At 34.4% G+C, this 21,350-nt stretch overlaps 1 protein-coding gene across 1 annotated transcript in view; it reads right to left on the reverse strand.

The window, feature by feature from the left end:
- The window catches only part of LOC143255897 (uncharacterized), a 47,850-nt gene extending 26,962 nt beyond the window's left edge, over positions 1-20,888 (reverse strand). Inside the window, exons 1-3 of the mRNA XM_076512287.1 lie at positions 20,273-20,888; positions 13,293-13,441; positions 996-1,110 (exon numbers count right to left, since the gene is read on the reverse strand). Of these exons, the coding sequence (XP_076368402.1) occupies positions 996-1,110; positions 13,293-13,441; positions 20,273-20,371 (363 nt within the window). The 5' untranslated portion in view covers positions 20,372-20,888. The remainder of the gene's footprint in view (positions 1-995; positions 1,111-13,292; positions 13,442-20,272) is intronic.
- Positions 20,889-21,350: the final 462 nt, after the last annotated feature.

Below are 21,350 nucleotides of genomic sequence, written 5' to 3' on the forward strand. Positions count from 1 at the left end.
CAAACGTTTATTTGTTTGTTTTTTGAATTTCGCGCAAATATATACGAGGACTATCTGCGCTAGCCGTCCCTAATTTTGTAATGTAAGACTAGAGGAAAGGAAGCTTGTCATCACCACTCGCCGCCAGCTCTTGGTGTACTCTATTATCAACGAATAGTGGGATTGACGATCACTTGTAATGGCCTCACGGCTGAAAAATCAAACATGTTTGGTGCGGCAGGTATTCAAACCTGCCACTCTCAGTTTATGAGTTAAACGCTTTAACCCACATGGCCATGGAAACCAAACGATGTCTGTCTATGTGATAATTATAGATAACATAGAAACACATGCTAATTAAAGTTACCACGTATCTTACTTTAAAGTTACCTAACAATAGAATTTGAAAACAAAGCTAAAAGCCGTTGATTATATCTCGTGATAAACATTTTATACCTTATAATGTAACCATGCGATACAAACTAAGCCTACTTTATTTGTGCTTGATATATTAAACGTATTCATTTCACACGGTAATTTTCTTAAGCGATTATAGAATTTTGTTTCTGAAAGTTCAAATTTATAAAACGTTCAACATGTTTTATTTAGGTCGTCATAGTCCCTTAATTAATCTGGGTCCGGAATCGCCAGGTGGTTAAAGCACTCGACTCGTAATTCGCGTGTTCGAATTCCCGTTGCACCTAACATGCTCGCCCTTTCAGGCGTGGGGGCGTTATAATGTGACGGACAATCCCATTATTCGTAGGTAAAAGAGTACCCCAATAGTTGGCGGTGGGTAGTGATGAATATCTGCCTTTCCTCTAGTCTTACACTACTGAATTAGGGACGGCTAGCGCAGATAGTCCTAGTGCAGCTTTGGGCGAAATTTGAAACAAACTAAACCCTTAATTAATATTACATTACTACAGTTAGCGCCTTGGATTAGGAACAGTTTAAACAGACAAACAACTGGACACAATAATAAATATAACTGAGAAAACGTTCATGACTCTAACCCGTGCTATGTGTTCTTCAAAGGTTTCTTCCTCAGTCTCTGTCATTGTCACTTTTTCCGAAGACAAAGCGATTCCAGTAACTTGAGGTAATGCGTTATTCTGGTTTTCTTCCCATCTAAAAAACAAACATACAATTCCATTAACTTCACTACCCTTAATAAAAATGTAGCTTTTCTAACCACTTAATATTCGCACAACAGGAGTTCTTGTGTTATCCACATAACACATTCACACAAATTTCAACAATATGATAAAACGTACGCTCCGAGTTCATGTGTGGTACGTTGATCAAATAGCACATTCACACCAATATCGACAATATGATAATAAAGTGTGGTCCAACTATATATGCTCTTAAAGAGAGTCGACTACAAAACGAGTATAATTTCAAGTACAAACTTACTTGATGAAGATGTTTATGCGATCACGAAAAAAAACTAATATAATTTCAACAACAAACCTAGTTGACGAGTATGATGTTGACTTGATGAATAGTTGTTACAAAGCGACCATTGTTTGTTTTTATCTAATGTTAAGGAAGATGTCGATTCATAAACAATGGTTACAAAGCGAACATTGTTTTTATCTCATGTCAAGGAAGATGTTGATTGATGAACAATGGTTACAAAGCGAACATTGTTTTTATCTCATGTTGAGGAAATTGTTGATCTGATGAACAATGGTTACAATGTAAACATTGGTTTTTATCTCATGTTATTCGTAAAGTATGAGCTGCCTTCTGTAGCAATATGGTTTTCTTTTCATTATTAAAAGCACAAAATGTAATCTTGAACACTTTTATCACATAAGGATGAATCCGAAATATTTGTTAACTATCCTGGCTGAATATTGTGTCCCTGCCCTCTTCTGATTATTGGTTTATGTTTGTGGGATAAAGGAGTAAATCGTCGTAATTTATTCTAATTTACGAACAAAATTTCCAGGGATTCAGTCCAGCTACACAAATGTCTTGTCAGTCATGTAATAAACGAAATATTACAGCAAATTGTCGTAACTACCAAGTAGAACTTAAAAAAACATTTAAATTAAAAATAGCATAGTTGATTATTGATTAATAATTCTAATGCATGGACCAGATTAAGATAATTATCCTGTTGGATCGATCTGATTGGGAAAATCCTTTAGTAAAAATAAAGTCATTCATGTATGTATCGATCATGATATAAAATGTTTATCCATATTAACAAAGTAGTATTATTGCTTTAATATAACATTTCAAGAAAACGTAATGAAGCCTTAACTCGTTAAAGTTATTGAACTAGTCTGTGATATTATTCTGTGGTTATTATTTGTATTTTTCACTCGTGGTAATATTACTAAGGCAATTTATCACCGTCAGTAATTATGGACTATGGATCAGAAGGAAGCAGATATTCAGATGCAACATACCACCCTTTCTATGCGATTGACTGCCACTCTTATAATGCACCCATAGTTTAATGTGTTGGAACTATTTTGTCTTAACACTGGATTCGAAGCTGGTTCACCTGTTTCAAAGTTCTACTGCTTGACAAACTTGTGTCTGTCAATTAAAGAAAGTTTTCTATTGCTACACTGCAATGAGCATAACAGAAATATCTTACAATATTCTCAGCCGAAACCCATCCCACGTTTGTATTTTGTTATTAAGTGACGTGAGCTGGGCGGCAAACGGATCAAAACTGTTAAAGAATAAAGTCTAATTCTGGTCTTGGATGAAGAAAAAGGAAATTAAGTTTAATCTAAAGAACAGAAGACAGAATGATCAGCAAAATAACACAAAGAAAGAAAATGATTATATGAAAACCTACGATAAGTTATTCATTACTTATCGTACTTTATATGTGTGACCTGGCTGAAAGAGAGTGAAACCGATTTAAGCGAAACAAAAGACTGTTATGTTGATTACTATATTTCACAGGAAAAGGTAGACCCAAAGAATTGCTAGCCACAAAACAAAACACGGATGTACACATTTAAACTAAAAATGATATATCCGATGATTCTACTTTAATAATGGATTCACCAAAATAAAACTTAGGAGTCGATACCCGTTGTGAGTACAGCACAGATAGTCCACAGTGTAGATTTGTGCCTTATAATAAACTCTCACTTGGGGGTATATGTGAGGACTTATAACTCTAAAAATCGAGCTTTGATAAGCATAGCATAGATAGCCATTTGTGTAGCTTTTTTGTGTCACAAAACAAACACAACCCACAGTTTTTAACCCCTTAAAGCTGAACTTCGCTATATGTTTACCTATTTTAGTAATTTACGTAGTTTGTAATTGTATGTATTGTTCACAGCAAATGTGAAACCGGTTAATTTTACAACTGGGTACATCACTCCTACGATATTTTCCTTCTAACTTAGTAAGTAATAAATTAATATTAGACTCATATCAGAACATGTTTGTTTCGTATACACAATGGCCAATTTGTGTTGCGTCCACAATAACCTGGTTTTTAGCGTTATACGTCTACAGACTTAACACTGAACCACAGATGGGAATAGAGTCGTATCATCTACTTAAACCAAAAATAAAATATAATTTGGTAATTATTATAGACAATTAAGTATACTCTTCATACATCTCTACGTATAAAGATTAAACTGCGTTTTTCATTAGTTGGATATGATCACTGTTAACGATATTTTCGGCCGTAAACCCAATGATATCTACAGAGATTCAGCCAGCGTAAGAGGTTTAGATTAGTTCTAAATGAATGTATTAAGCTAAAAATGCAGAACATTATGTATAATAAAAATATTAAACATACTCATCAATGAAAATAACATTAAAAACACAATAGAGTATATTATAGTTACAGAACACATAAGCGCTAGTTCTTAGCTTCGAGCACTGTGGTATGTTTTCATTGGACAACTTAACATCAGTTGAACCACGTATATAAGCAAAATTTATAATCCTTTCTAAGTACGTTAGGTAGAAGAACAGCAAAAGGCTCATATTTATGAATATACGAAATAATAACAATAAATTAATTAAATTAATATATGAGTCGTACAATAAGTAGCTAGAATACTGGTACTCTGGAGAAAATATGTTTATGTTAAATGTAGTATAAAGAAAAAGAATGTAAAAAGTATGCTGATAGGCGTGTCTAACACAACTAAACCGTCTTTAACCAATCCTGTCACTTGACAAATGGAACAGTAAGAAGCAACACATAAAGTTAAATCCTTAGTCGAAAAACAATCACGATAAGATTCGATAATAATACTGAGGCTTAGAAAAGAAAGTGATAACAATGTTAAATATGACAATTAAAGTGTAATAAGACTTAGAAAAGGAAGTGATAACAATGCCAAATATGACAGTTAAAGCAATTAGCAAAAATTAATGTAACTTAATAATTAACATAATGTTATACCATATATGGAACTTTTATATAGTTATTATTAACTATGTATAATAAGAGCTCACTCTAAAGAGACGTAAACTTATGGTGAACAATACACTAAGGCTAATCAGTGTTATCTTAAACTCTTTCTAAAAGAAACTGTAGACGTGAAATTTAAAGTTTAGAAAGGGTCGTGATATTCTGTAAAAATTTTAAACCCACAGTAGAAAAAACTGAATAAATTTAGTTCATAATGCAATCGGAGAAACCGTGTGTGTGTGCAAAAAATGAGAATTAATTTATGAGCTCTGTTCACGCAATCTTTTAACACAGAATAAATGTAATTCGTTTTAACAATTTATAAGTAGTACACGTTGTAATGCAACTCGTTTGGAATGTTCCTATCCGGAAAAGGAAAAATAATATTTTCAAAATTAAAAGAGTCAGTTCACTTGAAACTTTTGAACTTGATGTTTGATTAGCGATATTGATATCAAAATCGAGGAAAAGTGTTGAGTAGAAACACTTTTTGTTTTCAGTATGAGCTCTGTTGGCTAGATTTGTTTGCCTGTGTCAAGGAAGTCAAGACTCGATCATTGCTGTGTCTGTCGTATTGCAGTCAGCCTGAGGAAATCTGGTATCAGGCGAAAGGTCTCGTCGATAGAATTAGCGTTATTGACGTATTATTGCATTATTGTTTACTTTCAGTGACAAGTCCTTATGATTACCTCTGACACCAATGGCGGACGAAGATAATATTTTCACCCCAGTGTGTGTGTGTGTTTGTCAGTAAGGTTTCTCAAAAATAGCTGAATGGACTTCGACAAAAATTGGTGTACATTTGGATCATGACCCATCTTAGAAGTAATTAATTTTTGGAGGTTCAATGTCTAAAGTCAAAATTACAACAACGTCACGAATTTCCAAAAATCACCAATTTATTAATATGGAGACCGTTATTTCAAATATTTTTGCTCTATAACTCAGCCAAAAATATTAGTATCTTGATGAAACTTGGTGGACATATGTAGAATGTTATTTGTCACTATTAGGCCAAAAATAATCCGTGTTTGTTAACAACGACGGACATACGGACAGAGTTTCGTATTTTTTTATAATCGAATATGATAAACGTCGTGTGGCGGTGTATGCGCTCCATTGAGCGTTCCTGTAGTTACTAATTTTCCCGTTGACACTGAAGTCACTTGAAGCGCATCGTGATTATAAAAAATACTAACTCGCTGATTCCTCAAAAAGATGAGCAGAGTTAATTGAAATAAAATATATAAATAACTAAAACTGATATTAAAACAATTCATTATTTAAGTAAACGAATAATTTAAAGATAATGAAAATAATAGACACCATTTTGACGCGTAATGATTGGTTTGTTTTGAATTTCGCGCGATTGTTTGTTTGTTTGTTTGTTTTGGAATTTCGCACAAAGCAACTCGAGGGCTATCTGTGCTAGCCGTCCCTAATGTAGCAGTGTAAGACTAGAGGGAAGGCAGCTAGTCATCACCACCCACCGCCAACTCTTGGGCTACTCTTTTACCAACGAATAGTGGGATTGACCGTCACATTATAACGCCCCCACGGCTGGGAGGGCGAGCATGTTTTGGCGCGACTCGGGCGCGAACCCGCGACCCTCAGATTACGAAGCGCACGCCTTAACGCGCTAGGCCATGCCAGGCCACTTCGCGCGAAGCTGCTCGAGGACTGTCTGTGCAAGCCGTCCCTAATTTAGTAGTGTAAGACTAGAGGGAAGGCAGCTAGTCATCATCATCTTTTACCAACGTACAATGGGATTGACCGTCACATTATAGCGCTCCGATACCTGAAAGGGGGAGCATGTTTAGTGAGACGGGGATTCGAACCTCTGAGCCTTAGATTGCGGGTCGAGCGCCTTAACCACCTGGTCATGCCTGGCCACGCGTAATGACTTAAAATTGATAAAATTTACAGTTTACCAATTTAATATAGTTGACAACGAAACGTTTCTTGTTAAAGCAGTTTGTTAATACAAAGAGTGTTTACTATGTCTGTCGTATCCCATTGGGCCTAATGAGCTCTAGTGTTCAATGAAAGGTTTATTAAACACTGGATATGGCAGCTGTTGTGTAGATAATTGTTTCTTTGTTTTTAAATTTCGTGCAAAGGTACATGAGGGATATCTGCGCTAGCCGTCTTTAATTTAGCAGTGTAAAACTGATATTAAAACAATTCATTATTTAAGTAAACGAATAATTTAAAGATAATGAAAATAATAGACACCATTTTGACGCGTAATGATTGGTTTGTTTTGAATTTCGCGCGATTGTTTGTTTGTTTGTTTGTTTTGGAATTTCGCACAAAGCAACTCGAGGGCTATCTGTGCTAGCCGTCCCTAATGTAGCAGTGTAAGACTAGAGGGAAGGCAGCTAGTCATCAAAATCCATCGCCAGCTCTTGGTCTATTCTTTTACCAACGAATAGTGGGATTTACCGTCTCATTATAAAGCCCCCACGGCTGAAAGAGCAAGCATGTTTGGTGTGATGAGTATTCGAACCCGCGACCCTCGGATTAAGAGTCGAGTGCCTTAACACGCTTGGCCATGCCGAGCCATTTTTGTCAGTTTACTTACAATAGAATCGTATTTAGCGATACTTCTGATGACCGGAACCAATGTTACTTGTTGGGGTTTTAACATTTAGTGCTATTCTCTTGAAATTCAAAATATTTTAATTTTAAAATTTCGCTTCTTGCCTTTTTCAGTGCAGGTTACCAAAATCTGCAAGTTTAACATATTAGTCAATGGAAAATAATAAGATCATAAAACAGAAATCTTCACTGGAAAACTAATTTGATAATTTTTAAATCATATAATGTTGTAATAAGTACTGTGAAACAAAAACATATTCATTATTGGGCTAATGGTAATACCACACCAAAACTTATTGGGTTCTTCGTGTATGAGTAAAAAACTTGCAATGCACACAAAGTATGAAGTCTTGAAATTTCTTTGAAATTATTTACCATAAAACAGCCTTAAATATGTTAATTATGAGTCATATTCAAGACTGCTTTTAAAGTCATTTGTTTCATTGATAGATTAAATAATAAAGATGTTGAGAAAAATAAATATTCAAGAATTTGGTCCACCAACCCTCTCTTGGTAAGAATAAATTTACACTTCTGGAGTAGAAAAACTTGTATTGATTATTGCACAGCGTTGTGCAACGTAATCAGATATTCGTTTTATTGTTGTAAGAATTGGTGACTCAAAGTGATCCCTTCTTAGGGATCGTATACATAGTTTTGAAACTAAAATTAAAGTTGGCATAAACTATTTCTACTGTTTACGAGTAACTTAATTTTGAAGAATAAAAGGCCTACCGAAAATTATACAAACTGTACTTGAAAACATTAAAAATAACTATACTTTTAATAATTATAACTTTGATTTTGAGTTAAATGCTTCAGGTTAACTTATATAAACTGTGTTCCAATTAAACGTTAAAAATACATCTAAAGATATCAAAAAAAGAAAGGATTAAACGCTTGAACTTTAACCCTGAAATGAAGCCAAATTTTTTTTTTATTTACTGTGTAAGTTGTTAAACGAAACTAGAAGGATATCGTCAGAATTAATCATCAAGTTGCATCCATCTTCATCAAACAGCGGTATGTCTGCGGGGTTACAATGCTAAAAACCGGGTTTCGATACCTGTGGTTGGCAGTGTGTAGCTTTGTGCTTAACTATAAACAAGCATACGTTTTCAACAAAGTAAACGTGAAATAGTTTCGTCAGGTCGAGAGACATGTTTGAGGTTACATTTGTGTTATGAGCAACAGTTTTGTGTACCATGATCACGGCTATTAGATTAATTACAGGATATCATGATTCTCCTGAGACAATACTTCGTATAGTCTACTAAACTAATAGATTTTGCACTATTTTTGACGTATCGCTTAAGTGTAATCTCACAGTAATAACTAAGAAATATCAATTACAGATACGCGCTAATGTTCTATATAACAGGTTTCCGCATGACTACCTAAGTACAGGTGCTATGTTATAAATATTATATACAAGTTCTGCATGTCTAGATGGTTAGCCCGCAATCTGAGGGTCGCGGGTTCGAATCAATCCCCGTCATCAAACATGTTTGCCCTTTCATAATGTAAAGATAAATCCGAGAATTCATTGGTTAAAAAGAGTAGCCTGAGAGTTGGCTGTGTGTGGTGATGACTAGTTGTTTTTACTCTAATCTTTCACTGTTAAATTAGGAACAGCTAGGGCAGATAGCCCTCGTGTGGCTTTGCGCGAAATTCAAACCTAATCTTCTACAAATATGACCCTCTAATTTTTAAATTCCATAAGTAATTTCCATGTGCTTTAAAACTGTATTAAAAATCTTGAATTTTTAAGTTACAGAAAACTTTACACGCATTCTCGGAGTTTCAATGTCATAGTGTTTATTCAACGTTTCAACTTCTCGTCACCACATTCATTCTACGTCCCAGCCACTCGTCACTGTATTTATTTCATGTTTCAGTTTCTTGTCAAAACATCTCTCCTACTTTCCTTCCTCTTGTTACTACATTCATTCAACATATCATATATTTATTATTATATTTCTTCTACATTACAGCTACTCCTCACTGTGTTTATTCCCTGTTTACTTTTCTTGCCACTAGAGTTATTATACTTTTAATTTTTCCGTCACCATATTTTTTTACGATTAAACTACTTGTTACTACATTTACCTTAGGTTTCAGTTACTTGTTATAATATTTTTTTCTAGATTTCGTCCTTTCTTTACTATATTTCTTCTACGTTTCAGCAACTCGTCTTTGAAAACTTATCACGTTAAATATCATGTTTCGCTCCCTAAGGTTGGTACAACATAGATAGCCCCTTGTGTTGATTTGTGTTTAACAAAAACAAACAGTTATCTATAACTTTATGTATTCTACAACTCAACTTCTACATTTGTTCTATGTTTCATGTTCTCGGCACTATAATTTTACTGTGTGTCAGATACTTGTTATCATTATTATTTTAAATTTCTTGGTTAATGCAGTGATTATTAAAACATTGCTTTGTTTCCAAGGTGAATTTTTAATTGTAAGAAAGTGAAGATATTCATTTTACTAACCTAATGACTCACGGTAATGTCTTGTTTTTGAATTTCACGCAAAGCTACATGAGGGCTATCTGCGCTAGTCGTCCCTAATTTAGCAGTGTAAGACTAGTGGTAAGGCAACTAGTCGTCACCACCCACCGCCAACTCGTGGGCTACTCTTTACCAACAAATAGTGGGATTGACCGTCACATTATAACGCCCTCTCGGCTGAAAGAGCGAGCATGTTTGGTGCGATGGGGATTCGAACCCGCGACCCTCAGATTATGAATCGATCGCCTTAACCCACCTGGCCATGCCGGGCCTTGAAGAATGAAGACATTTATAATGTAGCAACGCTGTAATTACTTTTTATTTTAATTTGTCGTTTATAATGATACTTTTATTATTATGATTGTTTTAGGACTAACTTAAGTTTTTTCCAAGCTGGCTGAACCTCATGAGATATTACCGAGTTTACGGCCAAAAATATTGAAGACAAAAAGTATTCTGATATTTATAACTAGAAAAGTAAGAAATGTATGCTTAATTAACTACACAAAAGACCAGGTTGAGTTTTATTACCACTCTAAACACAGAGAATATTCTTATCAGAAGTAATTATTATTTAACACAACTGCCTTGTTGGCAACATCAAAAACGTTGCTGTTCGTTTAATGAGTGTTAAAACTGGGTAAAACTGGAACTGAATAGTTCATACTTTTAACACAGCTTAGGTTAGCATTAGTCGAAGAACCCTGTAGTCCTCATTTGGTATTCTCTTACACCTTTATATGTCAATGTTTTTAGTGTGCCTTATTGTAATAACTGTCAATGTTTTTGAGTGTGCCTTATTGCTATACATGTCAATGTTTTTGAGTGTGCCTTATTGTAATAACTGTTGTCACCTTTGTAGTTAGCTGTATATTAAAAGAGAAAAAAAAGAGGGTGTTTTTATCTATTCTATTTTAGCAGCGTATACATTTTAAAACTATTTTAAGTTTAAGGCAAGTTAGTTTATATCAAGTATTAGATATTTTACCTTATTTTGAATACCGTATACCATTGTTTTACGTTATTCTAAAATGTATATAACAACATTTATGAAGATAAAATTTCCGTCTCTGGCTAAGAGACAAAACTATGTGAAAACCTTTTCTAGTGAAACCAAGGATTTGATATATTTTCTAGCAACAAGCTCTTATTAATAAAAATATATGCTTGTCTATCTACAAGAGCCACACACGCAAGCATCCATCAAGTTGTTACGGTGTTAATAAGTTGTATCTATTTGGTTGTTACAGCTTTATCCAGTCATATCTTCACTATTGTTACAGCTTTATTCACTCCTAACTATCTGGATGTCTCAGCGTTAATCAGCTCAGCTTATCCAATTGATACCGTATTAATCATTCGTATTAATTTATTGTTATAACTGTAATCTGTTGTATTTATTCAGCTCTTCGGTTGTTACATCTTCGTTTATCGGTATTTTTTCCATTGCTACAACTTTAATGAGTTGAAGGCCTCTTATTTTTTCAGCAGTAGTCAGTTCCAGTTATCCGGTTGGTGGAGCTAGTTGCAATTTTAATCAGGTGTATTGATTTGGTAGTTATAACGTTAATAAATTTATTTACTAATTTGTTACTACTTAACCAATCTTATATATTTGTTTATTACTTAACGTTACTCATTCACATTTTTATTTCGTCTTTACTTCTCAACAAGTTACACCAAAGTTAAACAGCTACAGGATTTTTTGTTCTTTCAGGTGTTAACTAATATTTTGTTTCTTGAAACTATAAATGTTTAATTTGATTTCTAATCGCACTAAACAAATGTAAATGTTGTACTAGTAAACACAGAATTTGAACAAAATAATAGTTCTTTTATCGTTGAATACGCCCCAAACTGATGTTTTTTATTAAGATACATTTTTTCCAAACAGCTTTAGTTTACGCATTGTTTTTAATTCCGATATTGTGGAGGGGTCGGTTTTAGTTTCGGTTTCAATAAATATGCAATCCAAATCTTTGTGTTAGCGTGCTTAAAGATTTATCTCTTTCTTTTCTTTTTTTCCGTTTTGAAACTTGTATGATGCTGTCTGGACCATAGTACGTAACTAGAAATACAGGAAACGACCGTGAATTTGAGAAAATTTTACAAGTTGTTTTACTTGCTCATCTTTTTGGCCTTTGGCCTTCATCAGGAATAAATAAGTCCTGTAGTGAACCCTGTCGTTATGTTTGTCTGTAATTACATTTTGAAATTTATTTACGTTTTTGTGTTTCATTTCTAACTTAGCGATGTGGTTATTTTTATCTAGGTTACCCATTAAACGTTCACAAGTGAAGCCATGTAAAAAAATACATCTAAACACACGGAAATTCTGCATGTATTAAAAACTGGGAGAATTAAGCCTATTTTTAGAATTCCCTCTTGCTGACTCAACTCTATTAAGTAAAAAGGACATTATTTCCAGTTAACTAAGAATTTTGTGCCAGCAGGCTCAGAAACGTTAAATTAAGCATCGTTAGTTAATATCCTTGATTTAGCCCGAAAATGTAAATAAGATTATTTCCAGTCATGTATTCAAAGAGCTTGTTTTATGGTAGGGCCAGAACAAATTCACAAAATATTCCTGTTTCAGTCACCAGGTGGCAGAACTAACATATTCTGCCGCTGTGTTCAGTAAACAGGTGGCTGTGCAAAAATATTCACATAATATACTGTTTGTTTTGCTTTATTTTTGAAATTCACGCAAAGTTACACGAGCTATTTTCGCTAGCCGTCCCCAATTCAGCAGTGTTAGAAGGAAGGCAGCTAGTCATTACCATCCGCCGCCAACTCTTGGGCTGCTCGTTTACCAACGAATAGTGGGATTGACCTTTACATAACAATAACCACCAGAGCTGAAAGGGCAAGCATGTTTGGTGTGACGGGGATTCGAAACCGCGACCCTCAGATTACTTGTCGAGTGCCTTGACCACCAGGTCATGCCGAGTCCGAATATACTGTTTATCGTGTTTGTGCTGAGTAGCATGGGAAGAGATAGTCACACAAATAATGATTATATATATATTTCTGTTTCATCGCCCAGTCAGGGGTAGATTGTTTTTTAATAACGAAAAACGTATCCGATGAACTCTGTAATTCTGGTTGAGGCGTTACTTAACTTACATGTCTTTATGTTTCTTCAAGTAAAGTTAAGTTTGAAATGTTTTCTCTTAACATACCATCAGGAAGAACGTAAATCTATGCTGCTAAGCATAATTAAGCAGAAACGGTTGACACTCTGTACGGAAAAAAAAATTGGAATTTGATAAGATTGATCTTCTATAAGATGATCTTGAACTTGTTTGTGTTTTTAATTTTGCGCAAAGCTACACGAGGGCTATCTGCGTTAGCCGTCATTAATTTAACAATGGAAGAAAGGCAGCTAGTCATGATCACCCACCATATAAACCTTGAGCCACACTTTTATCAACAAATAGTGGGATTGATCTTCACTTATAACGCACCTACGACTAAAAAGGTGAGCATGTTTTGTGTGAGAGGGATTCGAACTCGTGACTTTCAGATTGCAAGTCGAATGCTCTATTCACCTGGCCACGTCGGACCAATGCTTGTGGAATTCATTACCTTGAATCCCTTCAAGCTTGAAGAAGCTACATCACAAAAAACTGATCAAATTCAGACCGCTAGTGATGCAACATATGACAAGTCACGCCGAAAATCAGCAACATTTGAACAAAAATTGATTATGAACCATTAATTTTCATAGTGACAGTGACGTCAAACATTGCCAACGAAAACTGGCTTACCTGGAGACTTTCAGGACAAGTATATTACTAGCTTTGTCAACGATGTCCATCGTTTGTTCATGAGTAAGACCTTTGGTCACGTAGCCGTTGATACTCTCCACCACATCTCCTTCTAATAATACGTTGTGCGATTTGCTTTTTCGTCGTATCTAGATGAGAAACCACTCATGTAAACTGCTATTATTATTATTATTCACGTAAGATGACATTAATGATGAACGTCTTATGATGTTAGTTGTGACACAGAATACCTTTGATATACTATGATCATTAAGTTCAAACGTTAGATAAGAACAAACAAATAAAAGTACATGTATATTTATTTCTATATAAAAACTATTATCATTTTGTAACATTCAGAATAAGGAAAGAATTGTTTGAAATTCAGTAAAACGTATATTCATAGTACAGAAAGGAACTGTTCCATTGAAACTCGATACAAATACAGCACTAAAATCTAAATTAATAAAGCATATTAAAGACTGCTATTTCTAATTCACCGTGTGTATAAATATATACAGACAGATATTCCAGTTAATCTTTATACAGGGTGGGATATAAGTTACTACACAGCTGATATCACGTGCTATTCAACATCACCCACCGTCAACTCTTAGGCTATTTTACTACCAACTAAAAGTAGAATTGATAGTATCTTTATAACGTCCCCATGACTGAGAGTGCGAGCTTATTCGGTACAGGGATTCGAAATCGCGACTCGTAGAGTGTTCTAACCATTTAGATAAGATTATGAGGCATACGTCAAACTTCATGTGATTGGTACAGTTAGTGTAATTTGTATTATAAAACCAGTTTAATCAGAACTTGTTCTGAAGAAATAGCGTTATAGTTACCTTCCTCTATCCCGTATACATACAGATATTAAAATATTTTATTTCTCTAATAAAAGAGCAGCCCAAGAGTTGGCGGTCGGTGGAGATGACTAGCTGCCTTCCCTCTAGTCTTACACTGTTAAATTAGGAACGGCTAGCACAGATAACCCTCGAGTAGCTTTGTGCAAAATTCAAAACAAACAAACAAAACAAACCCTACCCCGTAAATATATATAAAATATTATATTTGACCTAATTCCTTAATATGTATTAAATTATTATATTTAGAAGTGAGCTTTTTATTATCTATCTGTCTAAATTTTATTACGTTCTGATTAACCAATAAAATTCCTATACTGGAAGTATTAATTATTTCGGAAACCATTGAAAATCGAATCAGCATCGTAGTATTGTCACGTTTAACATGTTTTTAAAAGTCGTAATAATCTTTTAAATAATCCAAAATACGAAGCAATAATTTTCTCTTCAACTGGTTGATGTTTTAGCGCATAACTACACAATGAACTATTTGCATTCTGTCCACTGCGGGGAACCGAGCCTTGGATCTTAGCAACTAAACTTGTCGCTAACTCGCAGCATACGAATTGGCCTGCAGGTCAGTATCCAGAAAACTAGTCATCGAGCCACAAGTCGGACAGTGATATAGAAGAAATAAATGATGTGTGTTAATTCTATTTGTATTTTCTAGTCTAATACAAAAGATTTTTCAGATACGAAGGAATATTTTTATGCGTGTAAAAATGAAATCATACAACTAGAGATTCGTGTGCGAGACAAAAATCACTGCCTCTTTACACAACAGCTTGCTTTTAGCTACACAAGGACTATCTGCGCTAACCATCCCTAATTTAGCAGTGTAAGACTAAAGGGAAGGCACCTAGTTATCACCACCCACCGCTAACTCTATTCTACTCTTTTATCAACGAATAGTGGGATTTACTGAAACTTTATAACGCCCCCACGGCTGAAACAGCGAGCATGTTTGGTGAGATGGGGATTTGAGCCCCCGACCCTCGGATGTTGACTCGAGTGCCTTAACCACCTTGTCATGCCAGGCCTACAAGCAAGTAATGCATCAACTAAGATTAGCAACGACCTTCAGTAAGTTATAAAGGGTGGTATTAATGTCAAAAGTAGTGAACTTAGTTGTAAAGAACTTATTCTGTTGAGCAACATATTTCAGCCCTTGGCTTATGTAGAAAAGAGTTAGATTATGCTACTATGGGGCATAGATGGATGACAAAACTGACAGAGCAAGAGATATAATAAAGCTAACTGGCAACGATGCAGTTTTTGTTTACACTAGACAGTGGCGGATTTAAGGTTGTGTAGGACCTACATCCGATGTAATGTTACAGAGACTAATATTATCAATGGGTCCCCATCAAGGCCGTGTGCTCTAGTGCTGAGCCCTCTCTAGTTCCTACCTAGAGTAAGTCAGAGGAGCAAGTTGATAACTACATGGGTTCATAAAAGTATTTAAAGATAAAGGTAATAAATTAATTGTGTCAGTTTAAATAGGTCACTAGGGCTAAATGCTAGGCTAAAATTCATATGTAAAGATAAGCAGACCAATTGGTTAGACTTAAGAGATCAGGTCAGTGAGAAGAGGGAAACGTTTGGATTGGATGGTTTACACTTAAGTTAGAAAGGGTATTAATTAATACCCTTTATTAATTATGGCTATTAATTCAGCTATAAGGAAAGTTTAAAAGTTGTACTAGGTAGTGGTGAGGGCCAAGATAAACTAAATAAAATAAAATAAATATATAAAGGAAAGTTTAATATAGTAATTATTAAAATAGGCTAAATTGTTACTGTTGTTATGCCAGAAGTATAAGAAATAAAATATAAATATCTAGTAAGAATAGAATATTGAATAACTGAAACATGGCTAAATATAGATGATTTTAATGACAGAAATTTCTTTTTAATAAATAGTTATAGGTTTTTTAATAGAGACACAGTAGTGAAGAAAAGAGAAATAGTGGTTCTGTGTGGAAATTATGAGCTACATCCTGTTGAGTTTCGGAATATTAAAAACAGCAGCAAGAAGACTGAATACATTTAAGTTTCTGTTACTGAATATTAAGAGGAAGAACTCTTAGGAGGAATTTGTTGCAAGCCACCAGATGAAACTGATGAAATTAGTGAGAAACGATACAATGAGATTAAAATTTCAGCTGTTAATGTAGTCATAATTATAGATTATTTTAGTTTCAGACATATTGGCTTGGAAATATTAGAGTCAAACCATGATGTAGAAAGGTTTCTGGAAACTGTTAACAATGGCTTTTTTCACCAGTTGGTCAAGAAACCTACAAGAAATAATATTAGTTTAGATTTGTTGTTAACTTCCAATATAGAAATGGTTGACAAGGTAGAAATTGAGGAACGCCTAGGTACAGGTGATCATTGCTGTGTTAGGTTTGATATTTTCCTACATATGGAAATCAATAATAATGATATTTTAATTCTAACTTTAAAAAAAATGATATAAAATGAAAGAAAACTATCACAAATTTAAGAAATTTAAATTGACTGGTATTATAAAAGATTTAGAAGATTATATAAGATCAAAAAAATTTGGACAAACGGGAAAGTAGGACATCGAAAAGGATGTGTGAAAAAAATGGCTTAAAATACAAAGATTATCAGTAAGGATTTTGAAAGTATGTTAGGGGCTAACAAAATGTTAGGATAGAGATAAGATCCTTGAGGAGTGACAAAGGAAGGCTTGTATCTAATGATTATAGGTTATCCTTGAGGAGTGGTAAAGGAAGGCTTGTATCTGATGATTATAGGTTATCCTTGAGAAGTGACAAAGGAAGGCTTGTATCTGATGATTATAGGTTATCCTTGAGGAATGGTAAAGGAAGGCTTGTATCTGATGATTATAAGGTTATCCTTGAGAAGTGGTAAAGGAAGGCTTGTATCTGATGATTATAAGGTTATTAAATTCTACCTTTTCTTCAGTTTTTTTACTAACGAAAACTTAAAAAGTATTTCTCATCTTGAGCAATTGATATATGAAAACAAAGTTCAACAAGACAATTTCATAAATTCCAAGTTTGTTCAAATAAAATTGGAATGTTTAAATGATAATAAGGCTTCAGGGCCAGATATTATTTTCATTTTCCCGATGGTTTTAAAGAAGGATTAAGGATTGAATATGTGAACCACTTGTCACAATATTTTGTAAGTCGTTTAGTCATAATTAAGAGAAGTTAAGGATTGGATATATAAGCCACTTGCCACAATTTTTGTAAATCCTTGAACAGTGGACAAGTATCAACAGATTGGAAATTAGCTGATGTCACTTCCATTATCGACGGAGGTACTTGAAGTTGTCTCAGTAATTATTGGCCTATTAGTCTAACATCAGTCGTGGGAAAAGTTTTGGAAACTCTGATAAAAGATACTTTGCAAAGTCATTTCACAAAGTTTAAAATTTTATCGGACAGTCAACATGGTTTTACTAAGAAATAAATCTTGCCTCACAAGTCTTTTGATATGCTTTATAAATGTTATTGCCTAAGTAGATAAGGATAAGGGTGTTAACAGAGGAGAGTTAACAAAATGGTTCCTGAGGTGTAGAGTCTATCATATGAGAAAAGAATGAGAACCTTAAATTGTTTTCTCTTGAGAAAAGAAGAGTCAGAGAGAATATGATTGAAGTGTTTAAGAGTATAAATGGAATTGATAATGTCGATGCATCAACATTTTTAATACTTAAGAGCGAAAATTATAGAACTAAAGGACACATATTTAGATTTAGGTAAAGTAAAAACTGTCTTCAGCTAAGACAATTTTATTTTTCAAATAGGGTGGTTGGCTTATGGAACGAGTTGTTTTCAGATGCTGTGGAAGCAGTAAATTTGAATGAGTTTCAAAGAGTTTGGCTTAGAGGATTGGACATTCAGGATGGACCAACAAGTCTCTATTTGTCCCTAATCATCATGTTATTCTTGTGTTAGGTGTGGCAACTTAGAAATATATATATATATATGTACATTTAGGCACTATGAATAATGTGATCTTATTACTACGTAGGTTCACTTTTGTTTTATATCTGACTTTTGGGTATGTTTATGTTTCATTTGTTCGTAAAGGCGGCCCGGCATGGCCAAGTGTGTTAAGGCGTGCGACTCGTAATCTAAGTGTCGCGGGTTCGCATCCCCGTCGCGCTAAACATGCTCGCCCTTTCAGCCGTGGGTGACGGTCAATTCCGCTATTCGTTGGTAAAAGAGTAGCCCAAGAGTTGACGGTGGGTGGTGATGACTAGCTGCCTTCCCTCTAGTCTTACACTGCTAAATTAGGGACGGCTAGCACAGATAGCCCTCGAGTAGCTTTGTGCGAAATTCAAATACAAACAAACAAAATGTTCGTAAAGGCTCTGTTTCAATACATGTATATCTTGTAACTATGAATTTATGTTATATTTCATGCAATATAATAGTTTATAGTTAACCTTGCAGATGTAGTTTTCATATAACATATGATCAGTAAAGTCGATAAATTACTTTCGTTTTAACTACTTTTGTTCTTTTTTATTCTTTTGAGATAGCACCTGGTCTGCCCATAGGTGTACCGGCTGTAAAGCTACACTTTGCGCTTGAGTGGAGAAAACAATGTATTCTAAAGAAAAAATACCTTGATACCTTGAGAGCAAAAACCATCCATATGTTCCATTGGCATTGAACAACAGTAACGTAGGGGGCGCTTGCATTTTGAGAGTGTAGCACTGTAGAATTTGGTTTATAAAACTTGAGTATCCTAATTAGTTCATTCCTTCTCTCCCACACTAAGTTCTTCAGTTTCGTTCGTGAAGTTTAACTTCCTTTTGTAAATAGTAATACTCTCCTAAAGGTTAGATTGTGTTAACTGGTTCTTAATAAGTAAGTTTGGGTGTTTATACCGTAAAACTTATGTTTAAACACCCTTAGTGAGAAAAGCGCAAATAATTCACAGTGTAGCTTTGTGCTTAAATACAATAAAACAAACAGAGAAACGAAGCATCCTGATAAATTTACAGAATAATGTAGAGATGTGTGTCCATCAAGTAGAGGCGTTGTCCTTCGTTTTGTGCATTTAGGCAACTTTGATAACACTGTGTAACAAAATTTTTACTTTTTCTTGTTCCTGGGCAAATGGTGTTATTTTCCAATTGCTTATGCCTAAAGTAAATGGAAAAAAAGACCTATTTTCCTCTTCAAACGTTGCTTTTGTGACCTGGGAACGTATAACGAAAACTGGATGGGAGACTGTATTTGGGGGCTGAAACGTAAAAGTGATTTACGTTACAGTCGCAAATCTCGAAAAAACTACTCACTTCTAAACATTTTTATATAACTTTAGTATAAATACATGTAAATCTTGATTCATATGTTGTTTTATTCAGACCTTATGTAAATGAAAATGTGCAAATTTACTTGTTTTTACATAGAAAATAGGTTAATTTCTAAATTTCGTTATCCAGGTCACCAAAGCAACGTTTAAAGGGAATAATGGCCATTTTCTGTACTTTGACAACATAAGCAATTAAGAAATAACACATACTACCCAGGAACAAAATTTGTGTTACATAATGTAGTTTCTGAGTTTTAAATAAAGGCTTATTTTACAATACATCCAGTATCTTCCTGTCACAAACTCGGTCAAACTTAAAGAACTTTATTACTTCGCAATAACTGTTTTATCAAACCTCCCTTTTTTACCGAAACTCTCTTTTTGTTGTAAGTATAATTAATTCGACCGAAGATAGCACATTTCTTTCCTTTCTTAAGTTCGTGATTTCCATGAATCTTTATTAACCTATTAGTATTAATTGAAAATCATGTAGAAGTGAAGAATTACATAATAGATACTTTTTACAAAGGCTAAATGGGAAGATGTAAACGAGAACAAGAAAAATTACGACGTTTCGGCAAATTGTAAATTTATCTAATGATGAATAACAATGTTGACAGAACGTCGTAACACGTGTTTTCTTTATAAAGTTTATTTATCACCTCAGTTTTTAAAGAACTTAAAATTTTAATGTGGTTTGTATTTCTGTTGAAACGATGGATAATCATAAGGCAGAAATGTTTGTTTTTACCAGTGGTACTTCTAGCTCAATTTTACCTTGTAAACCACAATTGGTCGTCCAGTTCCTACTCCTCCAGAGAGCCGGAAGCCCCATGGTCTTCCAAAATCCAGTCTGATCATTTGTCTTTTCCACATACTGAGCGAAACGAATTTTTATATTTTCGTTACTTACAACACTCAGTCAATTTATCGAGAGCAAAACGTTTGTATTCCGTCTGTCAAATTTCGAGAAGCTCGTTTATGTGGCTTAAGCAATGAATTTCAGCGTTTTAGTGAACCCTTACTTCAATTTGTCCTGCTGTCACGCCCCATTATCGACTTGCTTATCTGGTCACGTGACACAAGACTTTACTACACTTACCCGAGATTCTCTGGCACTCTTTTCTCACATGAGAGATCTTATGATTTGGAAATTTTTGTTCCACCAGGAGGTCTCGTAGGTGTCAGCTGGTTTTTTTTTTTTCTTGGCTGTATACTTACACTAACGATGTATTAACACAATCATTCCTAATGCAAAAACCTAACGAATTCTAAAATTAGCCCAGAACAACAAGATGACTAACTTGTTTTATTCTACATAGTACAAGAAAGCATGTGTGAAAAGAATGTTCAGTTCAACTCTTAAACTTGACTTCATGAAACACATACAAAGATTACGTACGTCGTATTACAACGATTTGTCAGTCTTACCATGTCATTTACAGTCCATATGTCGCGTCTGATCATGTTTTATCTGACGTCTGAGCACCTTGGCAATAGCATTATAGCGTATTTTCCATCGCAAAATGCCCTGTAATTTTTTCATGTTCAAAACACGTCACTCCTCTAGGATTCTTCCTACAATCCATCCAGTTTACAAGAATGAACATTTTTAGTGCTCTTTTCAATAGTCTAATTGCGCAGTAATCCATAACTAACTTTACCAATACATCTTTTCTTGGAATAGTATAAATACCAATTTAATTCTCCAGTTACTGGAAGACGTTTTAACAAACATGTTATGGAAATAATGTGTGGACACGTGATTTGTATTAACGTTCCAGAAGGACATCCTTCTGAGTTGTTTTATTTTCGTCACAGACGTATGTGTTCGTGGATTCGTACTTGTTATAAA

Source organism: Tachypleus tridentatus, chromosome 7 (assembly GCF_004210375.1).
Source record: "Tachypleus tridentatus isolate NWPU-2018 chromosome 7, ASM421037v1, whole genome shotgun sequence".
In the NCBI taxonomy this organism is placed as follows: domain Eukaryota; kingdom Metazoa; phylum Arthropoda; class Merostomata; order Xiphosura; family Limulidae; genus Tachypleus; species Tachypleus tridentatus.